The 15,055-nt window shown below is 39.3% G+C and overlaps 2 protein-coding genes and 2 gene segments (V, D, J or C); 2 read left to right on the top strand and 2 right to left on the bottom strand.

Moving 5' to 3' along the window:
* Nucleotides 1-1,387: 1,387 nt before the first annotated feature.
* On the bottom strand, nucleotides 1,388-2,075 carry LOC118599888. The segment is given in 2 exon segments: nucleotides 1,388-1,869; nucleotides 2,022-2,075. Coding segments are annotated over 2 exon segments (480 nt in total).
* Nucleotides 2,076-3,341: 1,266 nt separating this feature from the next.
* Nucleotides 3,342-7,190, top strand: LOC112138335 (zinc finger protein 329). The gene is made up of 3 exons (XM_024260894.2): nucleotides 3,342-3,709; nucleotides 4,242-4,433; nucleotides 6,383-7,190. Exons 1-3 carry the CDS (start codon nucleotides 3,538-3,540, stop codon nucleotides 7,132-7,134), a joined length of 1,116 nt encoding a protein of 371 aa, XP_024116662.1. The 5' UTR covers nucleotides 3,342-3,537; the 3' UTR covers nucleotides 7,135-7,190.
* A 1,882-nt stretch (nucleotides 7,191-9,072) lies between these two features.
* On the bottom strand, nucleotides 9,073-10,037 carry LOC118599889. The segment is given in 2 exon segments: nucleotides 9,073-9,728; nucleotides 9,806-10,037. Coding segments are annotated over 2 exon segments (447 nt in total).
* A 1,327-nt stretch (nucleotides 10,038-11,364) lies between these two features.
* LOC112138333 (zinc finger protein 260) overlaps nucleotides 11,365-15,055 on the top strand; it is a 14,093-nt gene continuing 10,402 nt past the window's right edge. Inside the window, exon 1 of one of the 3 annotated variants that reach the window (XM_036216161.1) lies at nucleotides 11,365-11,772. In XM_036216161.1, coding sequence (XP_036072054.1) covers nucleotides 11,505-11,772 — 268 coding nt within the window. In that variant the 5' untranslated portion in view covers nucleotides 11,365-11,504. Of the gene's footprint in view, nucleotides 12,124-15,055 lie in introns of all 3 variants that reach the window. The other 2 variants (XM_024260891.2, XM_036216162.1) reach the window with 2 other exon arrangements.

Below are 15,055 nucleotides of genomic sequence, written 5' to 3'. Positions count from 1 at the left end.
ATCTGTTCTTCCTCTCCTTTCAGCTCCTCTTCCTCCTGGTTTACAATCCAAATAATGCAATATTCAGTCATGAGGTGATTCTGACATTCTAAGCAGTCTTCTTAAATGGTGAATGTTCGGTGTTGATCTAAACTCTGATGGTGCATTCACACCGAACGCGGTGAGGGTGCTGGAGGCGTCTAGTCTCAATGTTAAGTCAATATAAAGACGTGATCTGCCGTGGCGCGATTTTGGCGGCGAGCTTGACGCAGAGGGTCAACCAATCAGAGACCCAGCTTTGGGCATGTGACGTTTTCAGTGACTAGATCAAAGAGTAATAAACATTCAAGATGGCGGCTCAATGCGAGGATTTTCGCCATGATCTTCTATGCATTTTCTCAACCCACGGGGGCTGCTAAGTTCCTGAAAACTGTCCCAGGTACTGGTGGATGAAGGGATACACTCTGCCCCAACAGAGCTGATAGCTGTCGCTGCTGCTGTCCAGGTGCCCGGCAGATCTAGCGAGGTCTACTGCCCAGGCTGTGGGTCCCTGTGCAGCAGAGCCCGTTCTGCTTGCCCACCTGCGGTTAGCTGCCCGGCAGCCCAGAGATCTGCCGCGGGTGCTGTTGTAGCGCGCAGGACCGCTCTAGCTTCATGTGCTTATGAGGTTTTTATTATTTCATCAAGACGTTAATAAAAAGTTCCCCCACTTTTACTTATGTTTCCCCCCTCTATGGTTAGAGCTCAAACTGGACCACAGATAGTCGTAAGCAATGTTTGAAACGGCCCTCGGGTGTAGCTCTTGGTGAACAAATGAAGCGCACAGAACCCAGAGAGACTCTGAAAGATCTAGAGAAAACAAACACAGCGATGTGCCTCCCAGTGAATCTGTAGAATTCTCCAACACTTAAAGACCCAAACTACTCGCTCAACAAAATCCATGATATTAATACAAATTAATTCCAGAACAACTTCAGCGATTGTTCCACGGCAGGAGCGTCAAGGCGTTGAGCAGAAAAATTTAACAGGCATCAAAAGAGAGGCGGCAGACATGAATTTGACGCGCCTGTCAGGTTCGGTGTGAAAGCACCATTAGACTATAGACATTCTCATGTCTGCTCTGTATAAAAAGTTCTGTACTAAAGTTGATGAACTTCTAATGGATCAAAAATCTCAATTTCTCTGAGATGAATTTGATCTTCTCTGTGGAAACAGTGTTTTCTGCCACTTCTTCTTTGTGACTCTGAACAGCTTTCTGTCACATTTAGTGCTTTCCTGTCATCCAGACTTAGACTGGGACCAGTTTTAACCCCAGGAGCTTTCTATTGGTCCCAAACCAATGTTCTTTGTCACCATGGAATCTAGCTTTTTACAATGAAGTAAAAAGAAAATTAACTCATCCTTTAATTTCTATTCAGCTTTATTTAGTTTTGAGGGTTTGCTGGTACTTCTCCTAACATGAAACCTCAGTGAACATTATTTCGGGGATGAAGATTAAATGTATGGCACTCTCTAGTGGATGTTGTGGAGCATTGTGTTGTCTCTGCAGGTTTTTGTACAGAGTTTTGCTGTTTCCTGTCACTGTGGGCCGCAGAGCACAGTAGTACAAAGCAGAGTCTGACACATGAAGATTCTGGATCGTCAGAGGAACTGATTTGTCTTTGAGTTTAGCATTAAATTTTTCTATCTTGAACTCTGGGGCGTTGTCTTCTGTTTCATAGGAGTCACGTCTCAACATGTACTTTGGGTAACTGTTCACTTTTTGTTTGTACCAGAACAAATAGACATAATTGTCACTGGCTTCAAAGGTACAGTTGAGTGTGACAGGGTCTCCTTCAGCAGCAATGACTTCTCCTCCTGGTTGGATCACTTTGTCTTCTCCTTTACACTCTGAGGAAGAACAGAACATGCAGAGGAAGAGATGAATCAATAAAGATGATTGATTGAAGGACAACAATCAGCAGCTTGAACAGCTCTTCATGTACAGCTCAGTAATGTGTTGAAGTGTTTGAAGAGGAAACATGTTGATCTTTGTGTCTTACCAAAGAAAAGAGCAGCAAGAAGAATCCACAGCCAATGTTCCATCTGTACAACAAGGTTTCAATCAACAGGAGAAACTAGCTGATGTTCAACATTCACTCTGACAATTGTTCTCTTCACAGCACCACTTCTTATTGACTGAATGTTGAACACAGAGCAGGAGGAGAGTCCCGCCCACTTCATTCTATCGCCCTCCAGTGGAGGAAAGAGGCTGATCTGCAGAGGAGAGGTTAAATAATTCTTTCTTTACAGGTGACATCAACAGATAAGAAAAGTTCACTGGTTTATGACATCATATTTGTATAAATAGTACTACTAAACTCTTTTTTTGTTGTTGCTGTTTAACTTACAATTCTACCTTTTGTTACTTTAGCATATTTGTTGCCAGTGTCACATACCTGTATATGCTTGTTTTTTGTCAATAGCACTTTTTTTTTTGCAAGAATTGTTGCAATCCAATTTTCACCTTGGTGAACACATCATTTTGTGTTCCCTATTTTTATTTGGCCGTTTCACATAAAACTAACAAAAAAAGTAAGTATTTTTAATACCTGTATTAAAATGTGGTTTATAAAATGTCACTGTACAACTGACTATTTAAAACATTTTATAAAATAGAAAACCCTCCCTGCACCCCTGCCCCATCTGTCCACTCATTTTAGGAATGACAATTGACATTCATAGAGATGGACAAAGCAAGGCTGGGATGTCACTAACAGAAAATACCTTACCTCGGATTCCAGCAAAATGAAATAATGAAGTAAATTTTGTCGTCATTTTTCCACTGTATGGATTTCGCCATTTTGGGACCAAACGACGATAGTAGGCAGAGAATGGTCCAGGTCGGTCTGAGTCATCAATTTCTATGGCAACCACTTTCTCTAATCAGAAGCAAGTTTGTTGAAAAGCCACACCTCCTCCACTGCATGCCATCAAATGCTTCGAACGTTCGAGGTGGGGGCCATTAGGCACTGCATACTCTTATTGGGGCATCCGATTGTTCAGTTATGGCTTGAATAACTTCCATTAAAAAAAATAATTATAATAATTAGGTTTAGCAAGAAACACGTTTCAGCTTATTTCTTTCACCCCTCACCCTGTTTTTACACTCCTTTTTGGCATCTTCTCAGCCAACAGGAACACAAGTATCCACCTGTACTGCCCATGGCTAAAACCACAACTGATTTACAGTCAGTAGTGTTGAAATGAATTCTATTAAATGTATCATATTTTGTTAGGTAGGCCTACAAAAACATAAAAAATTCGTCTTTTTTCCTTTATATTTACATATTAGTATTTTAGTACTTAATATTAATTATTTAAAAAAAAGGGAAAGTATTTTGTCACCTTCTTTGTTCCATACCACAAACATTTCACTCGAAGAAATCTCGTGAGATTTACAGAACTCGAGAGTTTGCGTCACCCGGAAGTTAGCTTACCTTATTTTAGTGTGTGTGCGCTTCGGAATACGGCTGTGTTTTGGATTCTCCGCAGAATATTGTTGCAGCTGCAGCAACGATGTCTTCTGTTGATTCTCTGAGAGAATTTATCAGTGACCGACTGACTGCAGCTGCTGAAGAAATATTCAGACAGTTCGAAAAAACCATCGTCCAGTATGAGGAAGAGATGGACCGTCAGCGCAGACTGCTGGATAGAAGCTGGAACGGACATAAAAGCACAATAACAGCAGGTATGAAGGGATGTATTTAGCCCGTAGATAGTTGCTATTCAGGCTCTGCATGTCCTGATCTCCGTGCTTGCCTAACTATGGAGGAAAAGTCACTTTACAGTTCGCCGCTCATTGATTATCAGTGCTCGTTTTCGCGGTGGAGTGAGGCTCTTGTCTGTGATCCTATCTGTGAATCCTGTGGTAAACAATGCCCTCTAATTTGTGAAATGAGTCTTTGATGAGCTGCAGTGATGCAGGAACCTAATCAGATGTGGTTCCTGAAAAACATCCACTAGACTTACTTGAGTGAGTCTCCATGGAAACAGATAAAGAAGAAAAACAGATTTTTTTTTTTTTAGATTAGCTACAGTTTTCTCTATGATAACATACATAGCTATAGTGGATTCTTTAAAATGGATACATTATGTACACAAGTTCATTAAACTTCATCAACATTTATGTCTGATGATTCTTGACTTTCAGATTGTTTGTCTACAGATTAGAACGTAGATTATTTATTCTTGCAAAGCTGATTGTTGTGTTTCTGCTCCAGACCTCCAACAGAAGCACACTTGGAAACAGAAACAGAATGTCGCTGACCAGCACCTCTTCAACCAAGAGAGGAGCTGCAGCCAGAACCAGAAAGAAGCAGAATCTCCACAGATCACAGAACAGCAGGAGGAAGAGGAGATGGGCTGTCTGCTGGAGAACATCTGGGAGCCAGAACTGGAGCTTCACAGAGCAGGTTTGTAAAGGTTCTGATAGTGTTTTACAGTCTTCTTAAAATAAAATTACTCCCAAAAATAAGTATTTTGTGTGCGCAAAATAGCTTTTTGTGTGCACACATTAAGACTGTGTTAGTGTCTTGTGTGCACAAAATGGTAAATTGATCTTATCTCTGTTAGTAGAAACACATCAACCCACTTCCATAACACCCAGGACTTTGTCAGTAAAGTGCAACATGTAGAGAGGGCATGATTTTTAAGATTATTATAAGAGAGTTTCTAATAGTGGTTGAGATTTGATCAGGATGGACGACGTCATAGCAATGCTGATTGTTTTAGACCAGAGGTGTCAAACTCAATTGCGCAAGGGGCCAAAATCCAAAGCACACTTTAGGTCGTGGGCCAAGGAAGATAAACATTTGTTGAACACATTAAGATAAATTTTTAAAACCGTAACTTTTTGACATAATTATATACTAGACATGTAGCTTTACCTGTGATAATGCTAGTGTGAATGCTGTAAGCTGAATTTGGCCGCTGAAGATGCTAGTAGTTGAAGATGCTGAAATTGATTGCTAAAAACGCTGATGCTAATGGCTGAAAATACTGAAGCTGATAGCTAGCTAAAATAATAGCTAAATGCCAAATAAGTGCGGCGGTTTTCTGTTGACTTTTGGGCCTGAAAATTGTAATACTATCTGGCAACACTCAGACCAATTCAACACATTCTCACTCCCAGCTCATCACATATTGACTCATGGTTAAAGGAATCTCCGTGCCAGAACTTGAAGATTTGGGGGTGCCCTTCTCATCAAAATATGACGAGCTAGCTGGTCCAATTAGATCACGGCACCAGACGTGCAAGGGTGCCGGGACCCGACCCGCAGCGATGCTGGGTCAAAAATTTGATGAGCTGCCGGATCCAATAGAATCAAGCCTCCCAACCACCAGTTACAGTGACGCAGAGCACGCCAGTATACCCGGTACCAGAGGGAGCACCCGATCCGCAGCGGTCCCGGGACTCGACCCGCAGCATGTTGATGAGTCATCTTTTGATGCGCTGGCTGATGACTCACGGCTCCCAGCCTCCGGGTCTCCTAATCCTAAGTGATCTCACAGTCCGACTAGTTCCGGTCCAGAACATGGAAATAAGAGATGCCAAAACACAGATTGTCAACCATATAAATAACGTTACTTTAATTTCTGCCTCATAAACCAGCAAAAATGTTGTTTATTTTTAGTGAAAGACAGAACGAGTGAGGCTCTCTGACTAAATGAGAAAAAAGAGAAATAATTGTGGTTTCGTTTTTTTTTTTACTGTTCTTTTTAATATAATAAAATAATAATAATTATTATTATATCAATAATATAAAATGAACGACAAGAACAAAATGCAATTGATAAATAAATAAATTATTGATCCACAAGGTCAACAGACTCCAAGTTTTAATGATTCTTGACAGCTTTGGGGTCAAGAGAGAATTTCACAAATTAAACTACTAATTACAAACTAGTGTACTGCAGCACACTGGTTGAAAACCACTGATCTAAGGAGATAGAAGTTGAGATTATGCCAGTGGAGGTCATGATGAATATGAGGGTAATGAAGGTGATGGGGTTCTGATGATCAGACTTTAAAGTTCTGGGTGTCAGTGAAAGTGGTCTAAAAGCAGGGATAGGTTGAGACAGATTCTTAAAAATCAATTACTTGATTTTTTTTTTTTTTTTTTTTTAATTTCAAAAACTTGAATCGAAGACCTGAACGTCTGAGCTGCAGACCTGCTCTAACCTTGTCCTGGATGACCTTATCTGCAATCCCTCCATTTTTAAATTTTTTTTCCTGCACTTTAGTCTGAAGGCATGCACTTGAACTCTGGAGTTCTTCTAGTTGTGTTGCAGTAAACATTTAATTCATCCATGCTTTCTTGTCATAGATGATGTTTAACCATTCAAGCCTTTGTTCCTACAGATCTCCAACATCATCCTGAATTTAAAGAGGAGTCCACTCTGAAGCAGGAGGAAATGGATCGTCTACAGATCAAAGAGGAGGAGGAAGATCAGGTGGCGCTGAAGACTGATGTCTTTGAGGAAAGTGACCCGTGTGAATCCGAATCCACCAGTGCTCAGTTGCTGTCCAACAACATTTCTGAAGAGGAGAACCAGGATCAGCAAAGAAGCAACGCTGAGCCCTCGAGATCAACCACAACTGCAAAACTGAAGACCAAGAACAGCATCAGTGCAGGTAACTTTCCTCTCTCAGAGACTCTGACAGACATGAGTGAGAGGTCTGACTGGAGGAGTCCCAGCAGGACCTTCTCGTCTCACCCGTCCACACTGAGAAGACGGACAAGACCCTACGAGCCGGCTGAGAGCTCCTACTTCTGCCACGAGTGCGGCAAATGCTTCAATCAGCGCGGCAGTTTGAAAGTCCACATGAGGACTCACACGGGCGAAAAGCCCTTCTCCTGTAGCCACTGTGGAAGACGGTTCACCCGAAGTGGAGATCTGTCCAGCCACATGCGAACGCACACGGGCGAGAAGCCCTTCTCCTGCCAGATCTGCGGAAAGAGCTTCAGTCAGAGCTGTAATCTGCTGTGTCACCTGAGGACGCACACAGGTGAGAGGCCCTTCTCCTGCCAAATCTGTGGAAGAAAGTTCAACCGAAGAAACAACTTGAAGACCCATATGAAGGCCCACACCTTAGAGCAGCCCCCACTCTGAAGCTCCTGCACCTGGATTGAGGGGTTGTGGGAGATCAAAAGATCCATTCAGGAGAAGAAAAAACATTTTTAATCCTGCCGTCTAGTCCAGTTTAAAGTACCGAAATGTTTCAGTCTCACCATTTTCTGTTCTTGGAGAATCTGTGCTAAAACGCTAATGTGCCTGTGATCTATGATCTATGACCATATGACCATCCACGATCAGCCTCAGCTGGTAAACTGATGACTCAAATGAAGATCTAAAACTATCAGCCAAACCTTTTAGAATGTGTTGTTTTTGGTCCAAACTTGGCTTGCTCGTGTGTCCTTGGATGTTACAACCCCTCCTTCAGGTTTCCCTTGTATGGTATGCAGACGCATATCTTCAAAACTCAGCACTGGAACTGGAAAGGAACCTCATTTTAGAAATAAACCTGGTCCAGCTCTGAGTCCAAAGACGGAGCTTTAAAGAACTGCTAGAAGTAAGAGCAAAGATTTCATCTGTTTGCTGATGTATTAAAACAAAAGTAGAAAAATCTGGCTTGTTTTCATTCAGAAGGTGGTTGATATGAATAGTTGTGTTTAATGCTGTAGTGAATTCATGTGGGAAATGTTTTCTGTGAGTTTTGCATTGGTTTTAGTAAAAAATGCAAATAAAATGATTTTAAGGTCATTCTCAGTCTCACTGTCTTTCTTGTTCATTCATTCATTCATTTTCTTAATCTGCTATATTCCTTCTAGGGCCAAATAGCTGCTGGAGCCTATCCCAGCTAATGCTGATCAAAGTCGGGGTTCACCCTGTGCAGGTTGCCAGTCCATCACAGGACCACACACGTACGCCTAGGTACAATTTAGAATCATCAGTTAACCAATGAGGCCTTTTGGAGGAAGCCAGAGTGTTCACGAGAATATGCAAACTCCCCAGGGAAAGAACTTGGATTTGAACCAGGGCCTTTTCACTGAGAGGTGAGAGTGCTAACCACTACAACATGGGGTGGCTGGGAGGCAGAGGCTGGGCGGTCAACCACTGATCGGAAAACTGCGATTCCTGCCTTAAGCTCCGATGTGTTCGTGTCCTTGGGCAATACACTCAACCCCATATAGCCTCTGGTGGTTTTAGGTTGGCCCCAGTGTTCGGCAGCGCAGCATTCATCAGTGTGTGAATGGGTGAATAGGACTGTGAGTGTAAAACCCTTTTGGCCTTTGTGGAGCATAAAACACTGCTGTATAAATATATCTGATTTACCAACACAATGGAGACTAATTAATCATGAGAATAGAAAACAAGTTTTCAGAATAAAATCTGTGGTGATGAACTTCTAAGTGTTTCAACCTTCAAGTAGATGTTCAGTGGTTCATCTGGATGTTCATGTGAATCCTCCCTCAGTGTTTCATTAGCAGCTGTAACCACAGAGACTCTGATCAAACAGGAATGAACAGAATCCATCTGATATGAAGCTGTGCTTTGAAAACCACTTCCCTCCTCTTTGATGAGTAGTCCATATCTGTCTTCAGGTTTTTGTACAGCCTCTTCTACACTTTGGATCACTGTGTGTCTACAGCACAGTAGTAGAGAGCTGTGTCTGCCAGAGTTAACTTTGTGATGATCAGTTCAGTTGATGTGTCTGTTGTTCTGGATTCATATCGTTTATCTGGAATGTATTCATAGTGGCTGTATCGTTTTGCTCCTTTTCCTAAAATAAACTGAGGAGCCTGAAGGTCAGAATCATGTTTGTACCAGAAAAGCCTGACATAGCTGTCACTTGTCTGATAGTTGCATTTTAATTTGACAGATTTTCCTTCAGTTCCTGTAAGTTGATCCTGATCAGGAGAGATTGTGTCTCCAGCTGTGAGTCCTGGAAAAAGTGGAGAAAATGAAGCCATTAGATGAATGAGATGATGAGTTCATGCAGCAGCTTCAAGCAAACTTGAATCTCTGTTCTTAAACTCACCTAGAGTGTGAGATAGAAGCAAAAAGAGGTAAAGCAACATGTCTTTGGAGTTCTTGAAGACACACAGACAGCAGATGAACTCTGTTCTTCTACTGCAGCACAATGAGGGAGAAATAATGTCACTGGATGATCTGAAGTTCAGTGGGCGGAGCCAACAAAATTAACTCAACCAATCAAAAAGTTGAGTGCTTCCACAGCATCTCTGTTTCTGATCTTTGCTTCATTTCTTTCTTGTCTTTGTCTTCAGTTCAATGAATTAACAATCAGTGCGTTTAGTGTGGTCCGCCCTCTAGTGGATGTTGTGGAGTATTGTACTTTTTCTGCAGGTTTTTGTACAGAGTTTTGTTGTTTCCTGTCACTGTGGGCCTCACAGCACAGTAGTACACAGCAGAGTCTGTCACTGCAGCAGAGGAGATCTGCAGATTTATCAGTTTGTCTTCATCTTTCACTTGATGAGAACATCTAGGATCCAAACTCCGTAGTCGACTTTCTGATCCTAAGTGAGAGAAGAAGAACTCTGGAGGTTTTCCTGGAAATTGTCGATACCAGTAAAACTCATCCGCTCCAGTTGGTTTTTTTGAGTATTCGTAGGACAGAGTGACAGGAGCTCCTTCCAAAGTGGACTCTTCCTTCTTGACTGCAGTGAGTTCTTCACAGCTGACATCTAAAGAAAGAGAGAAGTCAGATCAGTGATGGACAAACATCAAATGCTGAAATGTATCTTTGAAAGAATCCATCAACCTGTTCCAATGACTAGAAGCAGCAGAGTGAACACAGATGTCTGCACAGACAGCATGTTGGAGAAAGATGATGTTTGGCTTTTGTGTGTTGAACTGTGTTAAAGTGGAAGTTTGTGTCTCTTCTATAGTTCACTAACAGCTCAGCTCCTCCCTTAATCTCTCTGTCTGTTCTTTCATCTGCTCTTCTTCTCCCAGCTCCTCTTCCTCCTGGTTTACAATCCAAAGAATACAATCTTCAGTCATGAGGAGATTCTAACAGCTTAGCTCCTCCCTCAATTGAAGAAAACATCGTCTCTCTACAAGTCAAATGCATCTCTGCTACACTCAGTGCCTCCCCAGCTGCTGAGTCAAGTCTAACTTTTGATTTGTGAATTGTTGAGTTGTTACTACAATTACTAAATATATGCTAACCTTAAAAAAGATATATTTAAAGTTGTTTAAAAAAGATTTTTTTAAATAATTCATCACTAAAAAGTTTGTCATCATCAAAAAAGTTGTTGTTCAGCCTGCAAACTTGTGGTATATACAACTATATAAGAAAGAAGAAAAATCTTTACAAACTTCATCTTCAATTTGTTTTCAGTTTTAAAATGTGGAGTGTTTTTAGAAGTTTAAAATTATAACAAAAAATATTACGTGATTATTTTTTTCGTTGTGGTGGAATTCACGATTTTGTTAAAGTAGGCCTACAACTATTGCAATTTTTGTTTTTAACTTTTGAATTCCTTGATAATAGTTGATACTGTCATTTAGACATTTTGTTGAAGCAAAAAAAAAATGCTTATTTACAACATCTGCGTTAAAATCTAAAACACATCTGAAATGTCATACATGTATAATGTTTGTTATTACTGAATGGCCCCACATTAAAATGCTAAATTTCATGAAAACTGAGCGATTAAAAATATTTCAGTACCTCAAATAACCATTAGAGAGCGTTTGCAGAAAGAGATCATGACATCATACACCCAAAAGTAATAAAATAAAGTAATGACCCGTAATTTACACACAAAAGGGACAATTTTACTGTGAAAGTAAACCTGGTGTCCAAAACCTTTTGATACTAACTATTTTGTATTTTTGATCAATATTAAAAAAAATCCGAAATGTAAGTTTTAGTAGAGTCAAAGCTTTATGTATTTTTATTGGCAGCCGGTCAGTCAGCAGGATCTTAGTTGAGCTCAACACAGCTTCAAACGCTGCTACTTAAAACTTTATTGACAAATACTGCTCATACGGGACATCATACGATAGATGGAACTCCATACCTAGTGTTTTAAACAACAGATCATTGAACTTTTGCCAGGAGGTTGAAAGAGAGAAAAAAGTAATGATATTTAAAACAATATATTTTCTAATGTTTCAAATGAGAACAGTCCTCATCTGTGTAACTGCTTTTCAGTGCAGAATACAATATTTTAATATACAAAATCACCTCTTTGTGAAAAACATAAAACATTGGGGTTTTTGTTAGCATATTTACATGTCTGTATGCAAAATTAAGCCATAATTATGAGTTAAATAACTACATAAATGTTCAGCGTTTAATTTCCCATGAATGAAAAATCCAAAAGCATTGTGTTTATGAAATAATTTATGATCTTTACACAGAAGATTAATTTAGTTGTTTAGTTATAAGACGAGTCAAATCCTTAAAGAAAGAAATAGACTGTTTCTGGTGAGAAAAGAAAATCTAAAACATGAAGATTCTCATCCAGATTTTTTTTTTTTTTGTTAACATGGTAGAATGTCTGAATAATGTTGATATTCATTTACTTGAATGTATTGGTGATGAACTATTTGTGGGGCAAAGACATAGACTGTATATAAAATATATATATTTTTACAGTCTATGGGCAAAGACCAAACTCTCAACCAAAGTGACTGCAGTGGGAGGTTCAAATCCTGCAATCCCTCACGTCATTGAAGTGGGCGGAGACAACCAAAGTTTTCAAGGGGTCATTGGAGGTCAGTGGATCCTATTTAATGCTGGTCAATTAAAATGTTCGCTTATTAAATTATCTTTTTGAAATGACCACACCCTGCATTCAACAGTTTTATTTAGGAAAAACAAATACATGAAAAAATAACTTTTGTAATTTGACCCCCTCCTACTCACTCACACACATTCATACAGTTACATTTACGTGGCGAACTCTTTTGAGCCTCGTCAGATTCCGTAACAGTGCGGACCCGCTTTTGTTTCTGGTTCTGTTCGAGCGCGTGAACGCGCCTGTGGGATCGCGTGGTCGCGGAGATTTTGGATTTTCATTTTGGAGGATCAGAAAAACGAGATGTCCGCGGGAGCGCCTTCTGCAGGTACGAGGAGCTGCTGTGTTTACTTTGAACCGGCTAAACCATAGACTGTAAAAATTATTTTATATACAGTCTATGGGCTAAACTAAAGACTGGTGCTGAATAAACAAACAAAAATAAAAACTATTCTCACCAGGAACAGCGCCCCCTCACGGTTAAAGCTGCCCATGAAACTTGCTCGCAGCGTTCATTGATGTTGAGTTTTGGACATTTTTTAGAATGATTTTTTAAACCACCTAATGTATTGGAGGAAAGATCGTTTAAAATAAAGATGTTTCACTCTGATTATTTGTTCTCTCTTTGTCCTTCAGCGGACAAAAGCGGAGGAAATAGTCATTTCTCTGATTGTGTGTGTGAGTGTATGTGTGGCAGTTTATTTATAGAACATCTGTATAGACGAAACGTTCGATAAAATAATAGTAATAAAAAACATTGGTATACAAACTAAATATTTATTCAGACTAAATGAAAACATTTAAGTTAAGAATACATAGAATAGAAAAAGTAAACTTCAAGTTCACTGCCTCACTTCTAATATAGACTACTTCTTGCCAAAGTTCTCTTTAGGTGGAGTGTGGACTTGGAGCAGTAGTGAGAGAGTTAGTCCAGGTCTTGGATTGTGTTGTGGTGCAGTTTTTAACACCGACTTGAATGGGACTCTTTGCAAACCAAGTCATGGTGGAGATCACCAGACGTTAAAAATCTACGTATTAGAATCACAGTTTAATCTGTGGATAATTGCACTATGACTCTCATGTTTTGAGTCATTATTCTCAGAACTTTTGATAAAATTATTTTATCAGCTTTGGAAATTTTAGGTTAACTTGTTGCGGTGTGTTTTTCTTTAAAGTCCCACTCCAACTATCGATTGTATATAGTCTATAATCAGAAAATATGTATTAAAAATGACTTGGCTGAACCTTTCTCCACATTTCTGTAGTTTTTCTTTCTCTTAAAGTCATTTCTGCAACGATAAATACTTCTAGAAAGAAAGCATATGCAAGCCAGAGAGAGATTTGTGTGGGCTTGATGCCGCCACCGAATCTCCCGCAGGTCTGTAGAGACCCCTCATTTAGTGGAAATTTGTTTTTTGGTTACAGAAAAGAATGGTTTAGACATAACAATTCAACAGTAAACTCATTCAAACTTCTCCTCCAGGATGGAAGTGAGCAGTCGTGTTCTTATCTTTAGCAGCTCCCTTCTGCCGTTTCAGGGTCTCCTTTCTTCCAGATGGTGAGTTGAGAGGAAGGAGAAAAAAAACCTCAGCATAGCAACTTTCAAGGTGAAGGTCAAATGAGTTTAATTGTAGATTGCAGCATGTATAATAATAAATAAAGTATATACTTTTATCGCTTTCAGTCTATACAAATGGGTTTTGTTGATGTAATAAGCATAAAATAAAATCCTGAGGTATTTGTTTCATGGGACTTAATGTGATTTGAATAAAGCTTAATTAATCTCACAGACTATAGAGTTTAGTCTTGGAAATAATGATTGTGATTGTGCCTGAATCTCAACAGGTTTCACAACTTTGTTTGAAGCTTTTAACAGCAGATCTGTGGGAGGTCAGAGGCCAACATTCACAAAAACGAGATCATGCATTTAAGCATGACATTAGAGGTAACTCTGCCTGGATCAATTTATTTATTATTAATAGTTTATTATTCTTATTCAGAGTCATGGGAATTAAAAATCAATTTCAGTCATCTTTATTTACTTAAAAAATAATTGAGGATCATCAAAAACTCTCTTGGTCCTTTATGAAGTAAAAATGCTTTTCAGAAAAGAAAATGAAAGCACAGACAAACATTTTTTTGATTTATAAAATTTAATGTTGTTTATTATTATTTCTTTTTCTTTTTTATTTTCATGATCTTTAATGTTTTTGTGTTGAGCAATTTGTTAATGAGATTTGCCCTTCAGGGCCACCGTACCCACTAGTATGCCTCTCCTTGGGATTTGATGTTGCTTTTTCTTGTGCTACATAAATACAGAACATTTTAAATTTAATATTTAAAGAAAATGGTTTGGAATTTGAATCTTTTTTTTTTTTTTAAACCTAAAAATGTTGGGCAGGCAAATATTAATAACTCCAATCCTTTCAAAATTTATATTGAAAACATTTTCATAATAGTACCTCCTTTTATTAGAGTAAAAAATGTGAATAAATTGCAAATGTTTTGGTCACCAGTAGAAAATAAAGTTTTATTGAGCAAGATACGCTTAAAACGGAGCAAAAAACAGTAGTTTTCTTTTCTTTTTTCTTTGAAAATTGACTTGTTAAAAAAAAGTTTAGAATAATAACAGTTTTTATTAAACTTTGAACTGAAAAAACAGGAAAACCATATGTTACGGCCTCTGGCTTGCTAGGCTTGAGTGTGTCTGTATATGTATGTATGTCTGTTTGTTTGTTTAGTTTGTGTTTACAGCTTCCTTGAAAGGCCAGCAGTGCTCGCTGTTGGCTCCGCCTCCCTCAAAGAAAACCATCTCTCCTCCCTCCACTCACCTTCACCAATTACCAGACCAGGACGGGAGGAGATAAAAGAAGTGGCCCAACCTGGATGAGGTGGCGGCTGAAATTCCAGAGGGAATCTGTTTCCTCAGCCTGCCCCTGTTGTCGGCCTCAGCTGATTTAAGCCTGTTCTGCCTGGTGTTGCCCTCCTTGTAAATTTAGGTTTGGGACTTTGGTTTTGCTTGCCTGGTGTTGTGATTTGCTTTTTGGTTTTGTATTTATGTTAATAGGCCTTACCTAATGCTAAAATGCCTGAGTTTCTGTGTTTGTTAATCTTGTAATACTAAAAAGCCTGAGTTTCTGAGTCTGTTAATTTTGTCATTTATTCTCCCCTTCTTATTGGCTACTTGTGTTGGGTTTTGTTTAAGCCTTTTGTGATAAACGGCCCAGCTGCCAATCTTATTTGATCCCTCTCGGTTTCTT

This window comes from Oryzias melastigma, linkage group LG17 (assembly GCF_002922805.2).
Source record: "Oryzias melastigma strain HK-1 linkage group LG17, ASM292280v2, whole genome shotgun sequence".
In the NCBI taxonomy this organism is placed as follows: Eukaryota; Metazoa; Chordata; class Actinopteri; order Beloniformes; family Adrianichthyidae; genus Oryzias; species Oryzias melastigma.
The sequence above is the reverse complement of the archived record's forward strand: the minus strand, read 5'-3'. Positions and strand labels throughout refer to the sequence as shown.